We start from the raw sequence: 19,454 nt of genomic DNA on the forward strand, positions 1-19,454 counted from the left end.
GGACTCAAGACTACGTACATGAAGAACCCTGTCTTTCAATTACGAGGATGCAGAGGGGATCTTGCAACCCCACAACGACGCGCTGGTAATATCTGTCCTTATGAATAAAATTCAAGTTATACGTGTTTTGATTGATCCAGGTAGCTCGGCATACATTATTCGATCGAGGGTCGTAGAATAGCTCGACCTACAAGATCAAATTATGCCCGAAGCCCGAGTACTTAACGGTTTCAACATGGCAAGCGAAACTACCAAAGGTGAGATTACTTTGCCAGTGAACATGGCTGGGACTATCCAAGAAACAATGTTCCATGTGATCGAAGGTGACATGAGATATAACGCCCTGCTCGGAAGGCCGTGGATCCATAACATGAGGGCAGTACCCTCGACCCTTCACCAAGTACTAAAGTTCCCGACATCGGAGGGAGTCAAAATAGTGTACGGAGAACAACCCCCCGCCAAGGATTTCTTTCCGAGAAATGGAGTAAAATGATTGGCAATCGAAGCACAAGTTAAAATCATAAACAAGTAACACATCGTTTCTTCTTGAATTACTTTTTTCCAAAAATGACAATACACAATTTCCACTCACGAATATGTAAGAATGCAAAACACATTGAAAATACTCACTAAACATAGCATTAGCTAAAACAGTCACATATGAGCATCACTTGAGTTCATAAGCTATTAGGCAATTCTATTTTCAAAGTCAATTTTAGAATAGTTGAATCAAAGCTCATTTCATAATCTTTCTCACATCATCTCATTTCATAGGAACCATTGGCCACAAGTATAATTTTCACGCTTGGCACGTTGGCCACACTTTATATCCCCAATTCACTTATTTCACTTCCAACCATCTTTGTAGGTTATCAACAATAAGACATTTCCATCAACACTTTAGGTACACATATGGGGAATTAAGAGTCTTAAGCATATTGAGTTTTCTCACACAATTTGACATCATAACCTTCCTTTGAAACACTACTCAAAGACATAGCATTTTAATACACATATCATTCTTGAACACATTCCCAAAAGATAACATAATGTGATAGGAACATTCAGAACACGTTTTGAATACATAATTCTCGACACTTTGCTTATTTGGGACATTCAAATTGATTGGAAACAACCCGGAACATAGAATAAGGAGCTTGAGACACCCATACTTGAAACTTACAGGAACATCATTGAATTCAATTCTAAGAAGGAAGTTTAGCCAATATACCTCGCTTTGAGCTTTCCTTAAATTACTACAACGTCCCGAAAATTCTAGAAATCCCAATCTATTTTGAGACATAACAAAATTGAACCATAATTAGGAAGATATCCATGGTCTCAGCTCATTTCAGCATTTTATCAAACACTAGGTGTTCAAATTTAACTACAAAGTTCTTCTACAAGATTTCCTTCATTCCACAACCCTATCTTTACTTATTTCAGCTCAACAATCTTCCCACAGACCTTATTAGTACAAGCATGTATAAATATTACTCTTACACTCAAGAATCATACTCCCAATCAACCATCTTTTACCCAAATTCAAAATTGAAAACTAGGGTATGGAACCTTACCTCTTAGATGAAGATCTTGTGAGATTTCCTTGTTGGATTTCAAAGCTTGGGCAAGATCTTGATGAACAAAACACTTCATCTACTTTCTCTCTCTATAACACTCTCACTTCTCTCTAAAAAACCTCAGATAATTGCCCCTAAATAAGCCCTAAAGTCTATTTAAAAAAATGGGGTCGGGTTATGAAAATAAAAAAATTAACCCTCCGAAATCAGGTCTGCAGTCGCATAATGGACCGCAGAATGGCTATGCGGGTCGCAAAATGCACCGAAAAATCGGTGCCAATAACTTGGTTGTACTGGTCCATTCTGCAACCAGTTTGTGGTCACAAAAGCACTTTCGCGATCGCATAATTATTCTGCGATCGCAGAATTGGTCGCAGAATCTCATTTTTTCAGCCTTTGGTAATTTGGTCATAACTTCTTGTAGGAGTGTCCAAAGGATGAGCGGTTTGAAGAATTGGAAACTAGACTCAAAGGGCTTTAATTTGATAGGTAGATCATCACCTAAGTAGTTATTGTGTGGTAGAAGTATGCGTTTGAAATAGGATCTTGTGCCAACTCACTTAAAACTTTATCTCAACATAAAATTTTCAACTTGACTTAGCCTTGGGACTCTTCTTAGATCATAAAACATTCTTAATGCACATCATACATATATTATCGTGATCAATTGATATCATTCATATAATAGTCTTTGTCTACACACAAAATAATATAATTAGCGCATATCAACTTTCTTAATAGCGCTTAAGTACTTCGAAATATTTCGGGGTGTTACATTTTCCCCCACTTAAAAACATTCGTCCTCAGATGTTTTAAAAGTCACCTCTAATAATAGAGTTACCATCCTTTTACCTCAAACCATTATACATAGGCACTTATGACTACATGGGTCTTATTCTTCCTATCCAAAATCTCAACTTACTTAGGGCCCTTAAAATTTGGCTATCTTTACAAATTCTTAAAATTTCGGCAGAGTTTCCCCTATAACTAGGCCTATCCACCTGTCAGAGAATCCCAAAAATCAATCCTAAACAACATATAGATAATACCACTTTGCACCATGTATATGAAATCAACAACTATGACTCTCGAGGCCAACTTTATCATCTTTCTTACCTTTGGTCGTATCATTGGCTTTTCCTTCCTCCATTACGAGGACAATTGGGTAACTCACACATTATGACTGTCGTGTGCGTCATCCCTTTAATCCTTAGGCCTTTCTCATTTCGTAGCACGATGTGCAACATTCCTTGGTATTAACAAGGGAACTCCGAGAAAGTTAGAACCTTTACGCATGATCGAGGATAGAAGAAGAGAAGTATTTCCTAAATGTCGTTGTAGCCTCCCTATTATAAGTGTGACCGGCAACTCACTGATAAGAGGGACTCTACTGACACAGCTCCACGACACCTTAGGACTCCTAAACCATGCTCTGATACCAAGTTTGTCACACCCCGAAATCTAGGAGCGACCGACGCTCAACCGAGTAAACCCAGTCGAGCAAGCCTAATTTACATTAACCTCTCATCATTACTCATGCATGGTTTACCATAACATAATAAGTTCTTGACTTTCATATTAATTACACTTGGCTCAATGGCCCATATTTTCTTTCTCGTGGTGGTTACACAACTCTATAAATAGCTGTAAATACTGAGAACATAAATACATGACACAACTCAAATCTTTAATTACATGATCCATAGTGTACATGGAGTTTCTATGAAAATTGATACCTATATACATAAAACGAACTAGACCCAAACACCCCCTAGAACTGTAGCGGGCTCACCATAAGCTGAGTAGTGAAGAAGATCCCTATCAAAGATCCATATCATCCTGTAGAAGTATACTTGCATCTATTAAAAGATGCAGTGCCCCCGGCAAAAGGGACATAAGTACATGTGGAATAGTACTCGTATGTAAGACAGTCAAAACAACATATGAAAATATGATAACTCAAATAAGAGGCAAATAAAGTACATAAAAAAACTACGAAACATCCAATAAAATCACATTTCAAGTCTTATTATACTTGCATCATTCTAACCTTCTTTTAGGATCAACTGCGTCATATGAACTATACGTGGAATACATAACATAATGTAATTGTATCAACATGTACAAACAATGACAACAAAAGTGGTACCTTCCTCCCTTATTTTACACATACACATTTCGTAGATCGTCCTTAGTGTTCACATATCATATTATACATCTATGTGTCTCATAGACTGTTCACAACGTTCACTTACACGATACAAATACACCTATTCAAGGGCTTGGAAATACAACATAAATATGATGAATCATGATAACAATAAATGGGCTTAGATAGTCGTTAACGTCAAGCAAATTTATTAAGAGCTTCTATTCAAATTTATTGTTATTAAGTCGGGGATCCTTTATAACCAGCCTTACACAAAGCGACCCCGCCGCCTCACCCCAACATATGTGGGTAGAGGTGTATCACAATACCACAACCTCTACACAAAGCGACCATGCTGCTTCACCCCAATATATGCGGGTGGAGGTGTATCACCAAACCACAATCACAACACAAAGCGGCCATGCCGCCTCACCCCAATATATGCGGATGAAGGTGTATCACAATACCACAATCCCAACACAAAGCAGTCATGCCGCCTCACCCCAATATATGCGGGTGGAGGTATATTCCACAATACCACAATCCCTACACAAAGCGGTCCTACCGCCTCACCCCAATATATACGAGTGGAGGTGTATTCCACAATACCCCAATCCCTACACAAAGCGGCCCTACTACCTCACCCCAATATACGCAGATGGAGGTGTACCACAATCCCTACACAAAGCGGTAATGCCGCCTCACCCCAATATATATGGGTGAAGGTGTAATCCTAATCACAATACCATATATAAACTCAAAGCAACATAGTTTGTCATTACATTTAGCGTCGTAATTACTCATATCATTGGAATACTTCATGTTCACACTCATCATGGAGAAACACAACTCATTACATTAGCGCATGCATGGTAAATCAATAATTTGATTTCAATGGCACATGGGCCCAATTCCTTTTCTTAAGGTTCATCATCATTTAACAAAGGACATTTCATTATTCACTCCCTTGACCTCTTGAGGTCATTATCTAGGTTCATGACTCTTGGGGATTAACAATCGGAGTCATTTACATACATTATTTCAGAAGCATACAACTATAGTTGAAACCATTGGGACATACAACACTTCGAAATTCTCATTTAGGCAACGATCACATTTTATGTTCATGCTATCACTTACTTGTACTTGCCATGGATGATCATAGAACATTAAGAGCATTTAGAACATTTAGGAACATCATAGTCTTTACTCGCAAGAACGTAGGGGCTTATAACACATTGGAAACAAAAGTACAAATACGTACATCTCATAACCTTTCACACCCTATATCACTTAATCCGTACTTTCAACCACTTACAACATTATTATTTCATTGGCTCTCTTAGCCATACATATGATTCTTCTTTCATGGCACAATGGCCGTATTTCATATTCCACACTTTCATATCTTTCCTTTCATGGATCATCATTCTAAATATCAACATATACAATATTCCGTAAATCACAACTTTAGGTTCATTAGTAATGAAGATTTTAAACACAATGGATTTCTTTCCGAGAAATGGAGTAAAATGATTGGCAATCAAAGCACAAGTTAAAATCATAAACAAGTAACACATCATTTTTTCTTGAATTACTTTTTCCCAAAAGGGACAATACACAATTTCCACTCACGAATATGTAAGAATGCAAAACACATTGAAAATACTCACTAAACATAGCATTAGCTAAAACAGCCACAGATGGGCATCACTTGAGTTCATAAGCTTTTAGGCAATTCTATTTTCAAAGTTGGAGTGGTTGACTAGGTTGCTTAATATTATTTTTAAGGGAAAAAAGATGCCAGATGAGTGGAGGTGGAGTACGGTGGTTCCATTGTATAAGAACAAAGGTGATATCCAGAGTTGTAACAATTATAGGGGTATCAAATTACTGAGTCATACCATGAAAGTGTAGGAGAGGGTGGTTGAAGCGAGGGTGAGGATGGCAGTGTCTGTATCCGATAACCAGTTTGGGTTCATGCCGGGTCGTTCGACTACAGAATCTATACACCTTGTTAGAAGGTTGGTGGAACTATACAGAGAGAGGAAGAAGGATCTACACATGGTGTTTATTGACCTAGAGAAAGCGTATGACAAAGTTCCTAGAGAAATTCTCTGGAGATGCCTGGAGGCAAAAGGTGTGTTGGTTCCCTACATTATGGCGATTAAGGACATGTATGATGGGGCTAAGACTCGGGTTAGGACAGTAGGAGGCGACTCTAAGCATTTTTCGGTTGTAATGGGGTTACACCAAGGTTCTGCGCTCAGCCCGTTCTTATTCTCCCTGGTGATGGACGCGTTAACACACCATATTCAAGGGGATGTGCCATGGTGCATGCTATTCGCCGATGACATAGTTCTGATTGATAAGTCGCGAGCCGGTGTTAACGAGAGGCTGGAGGTTTGGAGACATGCTCTTGAGTCTAAGGGTTTCAAGCTGAGTAGGACGAAGACGCAATATCTGGAGTGTAAGTTCTGTGCTGAGCCAGGAGATGTGGGCATGGATGTGAGGCTTGATTCGCAGGTCATCCCGAGTAGAGGCAGCTTCAAGTACCTTGGTTCGGTTATCCAGGGGGAGGGGAGATCGACGAGGATGTCACACACCGTATTGGGGTAGGATGGATGAAATGGAGGTTAGCATCTGGAGTCCTGTGTGACAAGAGAGTGCCACCGATACTCAAAGGTAAGTTTTATAAAGCGGTGGTTAGACCGGCCATGATGTATGGGGCTGAGTGTTGGCCCGTTAAGAACTCACATATCCAGAAGATGAAAGTAGCAGAAATGAGGATGTTGCGGTGGATGTGCGGGCACACTAGGATAGATAAGATTAGGAATGATGATATTCGGGAGAAGGTGCATGTGGCTCCCATCGATGACAAGATGCGGGAAGCGAGGCTTAGATGGTTCGGACATGTTCAGAGGAGAAGCCCAGATGCTCCGGTACGGAGGTGTGAGCAGCTGGTTACGGAGGGCACGAGAAGAGGTAGAGGGCGGCCTAAGAAGTATTGGGGAGAGGTGATCAGGCAGGATATGGCGAGGCTCCAGATTTCCGAGGACATGACACTTGATAGGAAGATATGGAGGTCGAGTATTAGGGTTGTAGGTTAGGAGGTAGTTGAGTTGTGCCTTACTTCGTAACATGGTGGGACTAGCCATATAGGGTTGTTGTCTAAGATAACTAGTGAGAATGTTGTGACTTACTAGTTCGCTTTTCTGTGCAGGTCCTATTTACTAGCTATCGCTTTTGCTTTACATCTTTCTTCTAGATTTCATGGTGTTCCTATTTTTTTATGACTGTTATGGTGATACTAATATTTACTAATATTGTCTCCCTTTCTTTGCATCTTTCTTCTGGATTTCATGATGTTCCTATTTATCCTATGATTGTTGCTGTGATACTCATATTGTCTCTTTTTGTCTTTTTTTAAATTTTTTTTAGCCGAGGGTCTTTCGGAAACAACCTCTCTACTCCTTCGGGGTAGGGGTAAGGTCTGCGTATACACTACCCTCCCAGACCCCATTAGTGGGATTTTACTGGGTTGTTGTTGTTGTTGTTGTTATTTTCAAAGTTAATTTTAGAATAGTTGAATCAAAGCTCATTTTAAATCTTTCTCACATCATCTCATTTCATGGGCACCATTGGCCACAAGTATAACTTTCACTCTTCGCACATTAGCCACGCTTTATATCCTCAATTCACTTATTTCACTTCCAACCATCTATGTAGGTTATCAACAATAAGACATTTCCAATCAATATTTTAGGTACACATATGAGCAATTAAGAGTCTTAAGCATATTGAGTTTTCTCACACAATTTGACATCATAACCTTCCTTTGAAACACCACTCAAAGACATAGCATTTTAATACACATATCATTCTTGAACACATTCCCAAAAAATAAAATAATGTGATAGGAACATTCAGAACACGTTTTGAATACATAATTCTCGATACTTTGCTTATTTGGGACATTCAAATTGATTGGAAACAACCCGGAATATAGAATAAGGAACTTGAGACACCCATACTTGAAACTTACAGGAACATCATTGAATTCAATTCTAAGAAGGAAGTTTAGCCAACATACCTCGCTTTGAGCTTTCCTTAAATTACTACAACGTCCCGGAAATTCTAGAAATCCCAATCTATTTTGAGACATAACAAAATTGAACCATAATTAGGAAGATATCCATGGTCTCAGCTTATTTCAGCATTTTATCAAACACTAGGTGTTCAAATTTAACTACAAAGTTTCTTCTACAAGATTTCCTTCATTCCACAACCCTATCTTTACTTATTTCAGCTCAACAATCTTCCCACAAACCTTATTAGTACAAGCATGCATAAATAATAATCTTACACCCAAGAATCATACTCCCAATCAACCATCTTTTATCCAAATCCGAAATTGAAAACTAGGGTATGGAACCTTACCTCTTAGATGAAGATCTTGTGAGATTTCCTTGTTGGATTTCAAAGCTTGGGCAAGATCTTGATGAACAAAACACTTCATCTACTTTCTCTCTCTATAACACTCTCACTTCTCTCTAAAACTCCTCAGATAATTGCCCATAAATAAGCCCCAAAGCCTATTTATCAAAAATGGGGTTGGGTTATGAAAATAAAAAAAATAACCCTCCGAAATTAGGTCTGTGGTCGCATAATGGACCGCATAATGGATATGCGGGTCGAAAAATACACCGCAAAATCGGTGCCAATAACTGGGTTGTACTGGTCCATTCTGCGACCAGTTTGCGGTCGTAGAAGCACTTTCGCGATAGCAGAATCTCATTTTCCCAGCATTTGATAATTTGGTCATAACTTCTTGTAGGAGTGTACAAATAACGAACGGTTTGAAGCGTTGGAAACTAGACTCAAAGGGCTTTAATTTGATAGGTAGATCATCTCCTAAGTAGTTATAGTTTGGTTGCAGCATGCGTTTGAAATAGGATCTTGTGCGAACTCACTTGAAACTTTATCTCATCATAAAATTTTCAACTTGACTTAGCCTTGGGGATCTTCTTAGACCATAAACCATTCTTAATGCACGTCATACATATATTATCATGATCAATTGATATCATTTATATAATAGTCCTTGTCTACACACAAAATAATATAATTAGCGCACATCAACTTTCTTAATAGCGTTTAAGTACTTCAAAATTTTCCGGGGTGTTACACTTGCCCTCACATATATTTCATGTGGTTTTATGAGTCTCCCATTAGTAATGGAGGGCATATACGAGCCCATTTATTGACGGCAATGGCAGAATAGAGACCAACTTTTAACAGAGGGCTAGCTTGTCCTATTTTATATAGTAAAGGGGTATTGTATGCCCTTTTCCGTTTAATATATACTACATATAGATATTAGTATTAATGGGGAGTAGGTGAAGTTTTTAACTTTGAAGTTGAAGGTAATTGTGAAGATTCATTTTTCCAATTTTGTGACATGTTAACACCTATTGCCTCTGTTTCAATATTGATGATATATTTCGTTTATCGAGAGTCCATTTAATAAAATTTTGAAGTTAAATTAGTTTAGTTCACCTCAATATTTTAAAATTAAAATTTAAATATTCAAAAATTATTCGAAAGTACTGTAAGTTGTAACTTTTCTCATATCAATATGAGAAAAAATATTTTAAAATATTGGTCAAACTTCATACTGTTGACTCTCGATAAACTAAATATTTTATCTAAATTGAAATGGAGGATGTATTTACTTTTTATTGAAATACACGCCATTGGTTTAACCATAACCTATCTACATCTCTTGCCTTCAACAAATAAGGTTGGTGTGCTCTAATTTAATCATTCTTGTAAGTAGAGGCAAAGCTATGTTGGCCCAAGGGTGATCAACTGACTACCCTTCGCCAAAAAATTATAATACGTATAAGGTAAAATATTACTTGTTATTGATTAAAAATAGACTTTGAACACCCTTGAAAAGTGCTAGATATGTCCCTGTACTATTGAAAAATAGTTATTAGTATCCCCCGTTATATTATTCTTCACTATCTACCCCTGTCGTTACCCATTTTAATATTTCTGCCCCCACATTTAACGGAGTCGTGCCCTGCATACACGTGGCAGTTTTTTAAGTGTCCAGACCTATTTTCCATTTTCAACCTAGTATCCATACTCGTAACTCCAGACCCATTTACATTACCTTTTTCACTCTCCTTAACTTCATCATTAGTGCAATTTATAACTTTTCCTTATATCCATCTCTTCCCTTTCTTTGCATTAGGTTTTTCTTTTACAAAATTCTCTCTCCTTGAAAACTAATATTTTTCATCGGCCTAAGCTAATCTAGTACGAACAAAATTAGCACAGACAATTTAAGAACACAAAAACTAGATTTTAGTTAATATGTACTAATGCTAAGCTAAACTAACCAAGAGTAAACAACGAAATGGAGTAAGAACACATTAAAGTGCAATTGTAAAATTGCAGCAATTTTCAGAATTATGCAAAGTTCTTGAAGATAAACAACTGCTGCATTTTGAGCTGTCAAATGTCGACCAAATCTTGACCAAATCTAGTTCAAATTTGTCCCAAATAACCTTCCAATCTTGTTCAATCCCAAGACCTTCAAGGTTCAACAATGACATTTATGTTTTTTTTAATTTTTGTGAACGAATAGCTCTCGAAATTTTAGCAATGAGATTCTTCTTCTTCAATCCAAGTTTCAACAGTGTACTAACAACTGAAGCTTGATAAACAATATTAATTACAATAGAAAGTACCAATTCGAACAAACATCAACGAAATTAAAATACCCAGTTCATCTTTTTCGAGTTCAAACATCAAACCCACATCTAAATTTCAAAGTTTGTTCATCAATAGTGGATCTAAAATTTTCGCACAAAACTCAAACTACGAGCATCACAAAGAACTTGAAAGTTATTCAAGTGTTCGAATACCAAATCGTCCAAACAATGAGCCACGGTTTGAGTTTAAGTTTTCAGCTCCCGATTTAAAACACAACTAATTCTTAAAACTCAAACTTGAAATTCCTACTACGGTCCCGATTTGAAACACAACCAACTCTTAAAACTCAAACTTGAAATTTCGGACCCGTTTGGCCATAGATTTTGCCAAAATAAACTTGGGTTTTATTTGACAAACACATGTTTGGCCATAGATTTTGCCTACATTTTGGCCAAATCCCAAATCCCAAGTCTCAAATCTCAAAACCAGCTCAATAGCTGATTTTGGGCCAAAATATCACTGTTATATTTTTAAAAAATTACCCCAAACTTTTATATTTTATAAAATAGCCCACCATTTATTATTTTGTAACGATGTTGCTTCGTCTTCTCGGTCATCTGATATTGTATCATGTAGTTCATTATAAAAATGATAATTTTGTATCAAATTTATTTATGTTCAGGACTATGATTTGCGATAATATAATGAATGTTATTGATAATGATACCGTTGGATATTTGTGATAGTTTTTAGAACTTGTGGGTATAAGTCATGTTTCATGTTTTTTCAAACCAAACTTCACCCAAAACAGATGTCCAAACACATTTTCATCTTCAAACCAAACTTCACCAAAATTAGATTTTTCAAAATAAATTTTAAAATTTATGGCCAAACACTAGCTTCAGCTCCCGAAGTTAAAGAATTATCTAACTTTTTTTTTTTTGAATCCAGCAGCCTTAGATGGGCTGAAACAGTTTCCCCCATATAAACGAAGGAGAAGAACCATATATATGGATTAGACTTAGGGTTCTTTTGGGGTGGGTTTGGATATCGAGTCGGGGCTGAACGGGTAGGGTAAAAGGGTAGATGGTTAAATTGTTTAAGATCGTGCCACGTGTCTTATAGAAAGAGTCCGTTAAATGTGGGAGCAAAAATATTAAAATAGGTAACGGCAAAGCGACACATCTGATTTCAAACGAGAACAATATTTATTTATTAATTAAATTATCTTACACAAAAGTTGAAGTCATGCAACATTGGAATTCCCTAAACATGCCTGGAGGCTGAAAATATAGCGTCAAATTTGAGGTATTTTTTTCTTTCTTTCTCTAGGGTACAAAAGTTCAAACTCCATTTTAATACTTTTTCATTAAAATAATAAAACCCAACACGTGAACCTAGGGAGGAAATTTAATAAACACCTACCTTCAACTATCCTCAGCAAACATGGCTTCAGAGTCGCAACATCTAACCTGTCATTTAGTTTTGGTCCCTTCACCTGTTCAAACAACCATTAGTTTTCCAAATTAATACACTTTCTTGTTTTGATATAAAGATTTTTAAAAAGAACAAGAGGGGAAATTAAACTAACAAGTAATAACAAAACCAAAGATTAACCAACTGGCTAACTTCCAAAAAAATCGTCAATTTGGAATTTAATGCAATTAAGAATGCAATTCGATGTTTGATAGGCAGTTCTGGATATTCAGAGAATAGAAACACCAGATATAGGACAACCATAGTGTAGCATTCACAGTAGGAGTGAACACATCCCCAATAACCAATGACCAAAGGCAGCTCCAATCCATGTTCCAATCTTCTATGTCAAGGAGATGCATGTAGCTACTAGTCACAAATCCTCCTAATTGTGTTAAAACTTAATTCCTCTTTAGTCGTGGATAAACACAACTGCCTTGAGATGGAATGCTTGTCTTGCTCTTTATATATACTATTGTTCAACTGCTATTCTGCTATCCTCTGTGCGTGGTGGTCTCCATTTGCGGTTAAAGATATTCTTCTCTATGGTTTTCTGGGGCTTCAATCTTTCATCAAGAAGCTCCAGCAACTCTTGCAATCCAACACCTGTTAAGGCAGACGTCTTGACATGTGTATCTGTAGCAGACTCAGAAACGGACTGGGTTTCGCTACTAATAACATCCGACTTCATAGAGTGGTTGTTTTGCTGGACCTCAGTACTCCCACAGCCCACCGAGGAACTATTATAATCAACCCAGGAATCTTGTTCATCACCTGAGACCAACCATTCATCAGTGTAGTTACCTTGTTGATCATCTATAACCTGTCCAAGCTTTTCTGATTGCTCAAAGTCCTCATTTTCATTAGCACCATAATCAGGGAGGTCCTCTTCACACAAGTTATTGAATGCAACATCATTGTTTTCGTCTGACCAGCTAGAAACTTCATGCTCGTTGCAATAACCATCTCCAACAAAATCCTCGTGAAGATCAATCTACATAAATATAAAAGTACTGAAGCAATGCATCTGGATCCATGTATTAGAACTTCCGATTATCACCGCCTGTCCTTAAATTTTGGGAATGGTAGTTATTTTCCCTACCTTATTCCAAACTTCAATCATATTCTGGAGCTTATGCTCAGAGACTCCTATCTGCCCAAGAACCTGCAACACTGCTTCCCGCTGCTCCTTTAGGTCTGGTGCACTTGAGTCCAGCACATGCTGCAACAATTAAGCAATCCGTCAGATTAGAAGCTTCTAAGTTCAAGCAACTTTCCTTCAGCTCAAGGATTTGCAATTTTGAGTTGAATAGTTGTGTGGAGCTATAGTCGCCAGCACATAGTAAGTTAACAAAATCAAAAATGTAATTAGAGAAAGAAGATAACCACAAGGAGGTCGGCTTCAACAACTTCTTCCAATGTTGCATGAAAGGCTTCAACTAGCTGCAAAAACAAGAAGTCTCCAAGTGATTCTGAAGGTCTTTGATGCCATAACAAGAGGAGGAGCGGGTACTGACACTATCCACTCACCTGTGTTGGCAAATCCGATATGAATCCCACAGTATCACTGAGCAGCACTTTCCTTCTGCATATGAAGTATTTAATCAATTGACCAAAAAAGGGCCGAGCCATCAGCCTTGGGGGACGGCATAAATCACTTTTGCAACTTTAAAATTTAGTAAAGTCAATTATTTAGACATCCCATCTACTTAAGAAAATCTCATGGACCTCCACTCACTGAGAGAAATATCATAGAACCTACTTGTATAACAGTAGAAGTCTATTTGAATACTCGGAGCAAGATAGCCTCATTTTTTAAAATTGATTGTTAGCGAAACTTCGACTACTTTTTCCAATAAAAAGTTAAATGAAAATACAAAAGTTAACTGCATGGAGAAAACAGTAAGTGAACTCATTAAACTTGAAGTCCATCAGCAATTAACTTTTAGTCATAAGCTACAACGTATAAAATTTGTCAAATTTCTCTCTCTTGGCTCTCCTATAGATTTTAGGTAAGACATTACCATTGTAACACAAAATTCGAATAAGAACTTTAATTTTTATGACACTATTGCTTTTAATAGCACAAATAACAGCGGCAGAGGTATGTGTAACAAAACATTAAACTTGAGGAGAAATCTTAGATATTTTCTTTGGGAAAAGTAAAGAAGATATCCTAGATATTTCTCAGATTAAAAGGAAGTCCACTTATTTTTTTTGAGAATAAAGGGACGTCCACTTAATTTCGCTAAACTAGATGGAAGGTCTTACTAATTCACCCAATTTTGTATTACCCTGATGGGAGAATGACACTTCTTAACTTGGGGTCCACTGTGGCAAACAATCTGCAAATGAAGAGCCCAAATGTCAGATAGTGTCATATAACTCATCTTGCCAGCATAAGATATAGAAGGGCATGGTGGCAAGTTAGGAGTTAAAAGCTTAATAGACAGCCAGCATCAGAATGAAAGTACAGACTAGCAACTGCTTTACCATACCGATCATCGCAGTAGAGATAACTGTCCGAGACTGCACTAACTAAGGTAGATTTCCCCTGTTAAAGAAACAAACTCAATGAATACCGAGAGATTGCATTAATATCAAACTAAAGGGATTCATGTAGTTCTGATCAACCTACAGCATTTGTGTAACCAACAACAGCAACTGTAGGAATTTCTTGACCATCTGGTCCTCCATGCCTCTTGCGAGCAGCGCGTTGCAAAGCTCGTGTGCGACGAACCTCTTTAATTTCAGATAACAACTGATTCCTCCGTTCTAAAATTCTGAAACCGAAGGCAGTTAGAGTAGAAATATATCATATGGATACAGGCATGAGCTAAACGATATTGGACCATCATCAGGCAAGTGGTGACAATACCAAAGGGAGTGTTTAAAGTATATACTAGAAAACCTATACTATTGACTGAAAATAATTCACCAATCAAAAAAGAAAATTGGAAAAGGAGTGATACATATTTCTGTTGACAAACTTTTCAGGGAATAATCATATATTATCACATTCTATTTTTCTAGTTACTAATCATTTTCATTTTTCTTGACAAGTAGTTCCATAAAATAGACATGTGATCACTAAAAATACGATAAGTTTATAGCCACTGAAAGGAGTAATAGTTGCTATTATACATACTAAATCACTGTCCTTTAGACAGAAGACAAAATGCAACTAATCCTATTCCATGCTTGAGGTTCATTCATCCAATCAGCTTCATTATGCATCAAAGTCTCTAATATAGTAAGTCAGGCTCATATTCATTTGACTCTCAAATAACCTTCCTAACAGTTAACAGAGATGCCTTGCATAATGACGTATAGACAGAGTTGTGTACGCATAACATTCACATTCAATATATTGCTATAGCTAACTTGACAGAAAGTTTGACTTCCAGCTTTGTCTACAGCAATAATAAGAACTAAGCCTCAGTGCCAAGCTAGTTGGGCTTATGAATTCCCAATATCCATTTCGTTCGATTTAACATTAGAGGTTCTCTACAATTTCTACAGATAGACTAAAACCTTTCCAGCTTTATCTGTCCACAAAAGATTTAGAATAATAAAATAATACATCTTCTCAGTCAGAGTGAGTGACAAACCTTCGCCGCTGAAGCTGCAATTCTGTCTCTCCAGCACCACTAATGAAACCACGTCCCCCACTTCCTCTCCTGCAAGTGAAAATGGCATACTTCAGATACTCCTGGAGCAGCCACTGGAATTTCCCAAACTTTAGCAGTCATCTTAATTACAGAAAAAATATTATTGACAAGTGGATAAATGTGAACAGAAAGCACTTCATTGAATTTCCAAAAGCATCCTTGAATAGAGATTAAGTCAACAAGCAATAAAGTTACCCTCTGGCACTAACTACTTCAGCTTCTCCAGCTACACCAAAAGCATAACGTCCACCAGGACCACGTAAACGAACAAGACGGCTTTTCTTGTACATAAGTGTAGCCAACTCAGCCTGTAAGTTAATGGAAAGTCAGATGCGGAGAACTAAGTATTCCCTCTTCGTCCAGAAACTATCATGTGAGAATACATCGAACACCATAGCAGAGAGTAGTTCACCTGTAGTTTTGCTTCCTTCGTCTGAGCATGTGCATTGAAAATCTCTATTATAAGGCCCACACGGTCCAGAACAGGTTTACCCCAAGCCCGCTGCCAGTGAAAGGACAAAACATAAACAGAAAAGGAAAAGGGAAATACAGTAAGCCCTTTGCCAATGGATAATTGTGGCTATGAGAAACATGTTTGTCCTAAGATAATAAATATACTAACAAGTACAGCAAGTTAGCAACTTTTCCAATGGCTCAATTAATTTATTTTTTCACCAGAAAATGAATAGACCAACAAATACAGTGACTTACCTCTAAATTACGCTGCTGTATGCCAGTGAGAATTGCATTTACAAAAATGGCATCTATCCCTTCCTGCCAACAAAATGGTGGTGACCAACATCAACCTGATCAGCCGCTAACAGTTCCATAATACAGGGAGAGATTACTGAATTTACTAAATTGCATCCAGATATTAAATCCTCTACCTTACTTTCCAGAGCATTTACATGGCATTTAACATTATCCACAGTTCCAGGTCCGAAAAACGTATCTGTCATATCATAGCAAGCACAATGCACAAATCATTTCAAAATTAAGTGATGGATAAAATAATTAGCAATAGCTAGCCATCCTTCCTACTGATAACTTCAGGAAGACTCCAACTCTCCACCTCGAACAACAATTGGGCTCTTATGAAAGGAAGAATATCAGAGCATAGGTGACCACCTGAGTTACTATAGGACAAACATATACTAGAGACAACTATAAACAATACTTGCTTTGAGTGTTATATTCTTCTTCTAATATACTCCCTCTATTTCATTTTATTTGAACCTGTTTATATTTGCATGGAGTTTAACAAAGAAACACTTTTCGAAACTTGTGGTCTTAAACATGCTATAAGTTGTGTGGCTATAGGACTTTTGAAACTTGTGGTCTTAACAATGACATAACATTTGTGTGGCTAAAAAGATTGTTATTAAGGGTAAAATGAGAAAGTTTATGTTAAAATAATAACGGGTCATTCTTTTTGGGACAGACCAAAAAGAAAATAAGGTCACGTAAACTAGAACAAATGGAGTCCTTTATTCCCTCAGTTCAAGCATATTCTTGGACAACGCAAGCATATTAAGCTCATTTCTAAATTGTTTCCAACTTGCGAGATGAGTTTAACCTTGCAGATCCAAGTTCTCGGTGTTACAAGCTACAGTTGAGCTAACTCTTGCTACACTCCCCACAAATTAAGCTTCCTATTTCCTACAGAATTTTAATGCATGTACTCCTCGGTTTCATACAATTGATCCCAACTAGTTTGGAATTGAGTTGTAGCAGTAATAGTTGTTGTTGTTGTTGTTGTTGCTGCATTACAGCTGGGTATCAGCTAAAACGAAAAGTATTACTCCTACTAAGCAAAACAGGGGAACAATGGTAGGGAAAACGCACCAGCGCGAGTTGATCGAGCAGCAGGGTTTTGGACGACAAGATGAGGGGGCAATTGTTTATCAAGGAACTCAGTATCATATAACCCATCTCTTTGCTCCTCAAGGGAGTTAGCCAGGTTCAGTGCCTCCTCAAGCTTAGGCTTGAGAATGGAATCAGGCCGAAGCCGAGGCTGAACAACAAATAGCTTTGGAGGACTCTTTGGGTCCGTATTGAACTCATCTCCTGACCCATCTTGATGCTTCTGTAGAAGCAGCGAGCTACTAAGCGATGACACAGAATGGAATGAAGACTTTTCAGTAAACGGTGGTGATGGGTTAACGGGCAAGTGGGTTGATTGAGCTGGTAGAGAGATGGAGAAATGAGAGAAGTGGCGAAGGGCTTGAGGAAGGGAAAATATGGGGGTTGAGAAAGATCGCAAGTGAAAAATTGTTCGGAACATCGGAGACGACAGTGTTCCTTAGGCGTTCTCTGCCGGTGTCAACTGACATTTTACGCCATGAATAGGTAATAACAGTTACTGCCGGTGGAGTTGCGTACTGAGTTGGGCCAAAACCGTAGTTGAGACATGGTTTTGTTGTCTGGACGGCCCAACCCTTGTTGACAGGCTTAAATTTTGTCACGTGGCTCTCAATTTTGCCAATTCCATTGAATTTGTACTCACTTTTAAAAAATAGCTAACTTCATATATATACACATTTTTTGTAAAAAGACACATATATTTTTCTCTTCTTCTTCTTAGATGTTGCCTTTATCTTCTTTGTGCTTAGGATTTCTTCTTCTTCTTAGTTGCAAAATAAATTTGTTGAATTTATTATTGTTTTGACAATTTGATGATCAGGATTTGTTCTTTTACGATATTAAGTTATATTTCAAATTTAAACTCATTTGGAGTAAATATGGGTGTTGAATTGTGTATTGAATTATTAAAATTCGAAGAACAAGTTTATGTTTAAGAACTTAAGATTCGAAATATAAAGTTGCATTTGAACAGATTGAACTACATAAGATTCGAATTTCTGAAGTTACATTTGATAAATAGAAAAATTACAGATTTGATTTTTGAAGTTGAATTAAAGAGATTGAACTACTTAAGATTCGAATTTCTAAAGTTGTATTTGAAATATAGAAGAACTTCTAATTTGATTTTCTAAAGTTGCATTGAAGAGATTAAACTACTTCATATTCGAGCGGGTACACTTTGTAAATTTTTGTGCAATACGAAATAAGTTTAATGATAGCCCCCAAAGTAGGTATATATAAAATGCCCCTAGGGCTTGCAGCTTGTTCTTGAATCTTCGTATTAATCCAAGTGCTTGAAGCTTGAGCTTGACGTATTTTTAATCCAAGGGCTTGCAGCTTGTTCTTGAATATTCGTATTGATTTTTTAATCCTTAGAACACTTGAATGTTTGTAGCTTTTTAGAGAAATCTGCAGCGTTTGATCCACAAACTCTCTCTTGATTCTTGTTATAACTTCTGATGTCTTTTCTGGGTTATGAAAACCCTATATATAGTTGTGGGAGGGAAGAGTTATGATAAGAACAAACTCTTTCCGACCAATCAAATTGAAGTGTGACAAGGCCGCATTTGATAGACCATAATATGTCATTTGCATACGTGGCGCGATTTCATTAGCCTTTTAATTTGATGTGGCATGCCTTGTCACTTTGACATGTGACATGATCCTATTGGCTCTTTTGTTTGACTTAGCGTGCCACGTCATTTGACACATGGCACCAAACTAGGCCTCTAGAAAGATGACATTTTGGGCTTAATGAAGTGGGCCAATTATTTGTAGCCCAACTAAATGGGCTAGCCCAGTCAATATTTATCGGATTTAAATAATTAATCAAATTATATTAGCTCATAATTTATTTGGACTAGTATATTTAAAATATAATCCAAATTTTTTATTGAATTTGAATTCAATAAATTTTACATGTCTACAAATGCCCCTACTTTAAGGCTTCTTTAGCTAACAATATACTTTAATGACTAGACATGAAGT

At 37.2% G+C, this 19,454-nt stretch overlaps 1 protein-coding gene across 1 annotated transcript; it reads right to left on the bottom strand.

Annotated features, from left to right (window-relative positions):
- Positions 1–12,036: 12,036 nt before the first annotated feature.
- On the bottom strand, positions 12,037–18,106 carry LOC107771041 (GTP-binding protein At3g49725, chloroplastic). The gene is made up of 13 exons (XM_016590372.2): positions 17,448–18,106; positions 16,490–16,554; positions 16,314–16,376; positions 16,015–16,104; positions 15,798–15,910; positions 15,543–15,611; positions 14,570–14,714; positions 14,430–14,485; positions 14,226–14,276; positions 13,462–13,516; positions 13,318–13,374; positions 13,034–13,153; positions 12,037–12,925 (listed from the first exon to the last, which is right to left on the bottom strand). Exons 1-13 carry the CDS (start codon positions 17,884–17,886, stop codon positions 12,404–12,406), a joined length of 1,845 nt encoding a protein of 614 aa, XP_016445858.2. The 5' UTR covers positions 17,887–18,106; the 3' UTR covers positions 12,037–12,403.
- Between the last annotated feature and the right edge of the window lie 1,348 nt (positions 18,107–19,454).

Source organism: Nicotiana tabacum, chromosome 17 (genome assembly GCF_000715075.1).
Source record: "Nicotiana tabacum cultivar K326 chromosome 17, ASM71507v2, whole genome shotgun sequence".
NCBI lineage: Eukaryota > Viridiplantae > Streptophyta > Magnoliopsida > Solanales > Solanaceae > Nicotiana > Nicotiana tabacum.

Coding starts and splice junctions, on each gene's coding strand:
- LOC107771041 (XM_016590372.2), bottom strand. CDS start 17,886: ATGTTCCGAACAATTTTTCACTTGCGATCTTTCTCAACCCCCATATTT. Junction 14,486..14,569: donor TTGTTGGTTACACAAATGCT/GTAGGTTGATCA, acceptor TTTCTTTAACAG/GGGAAATCTACCTTAGTTAG. Junction 13,375..13,461: donor TATCGGATTTGCCAACACAG/GTGAGTGGATAG, acceptor TTGTTTTTGCAG/CTAGTTGAAGCCTTTCATGC.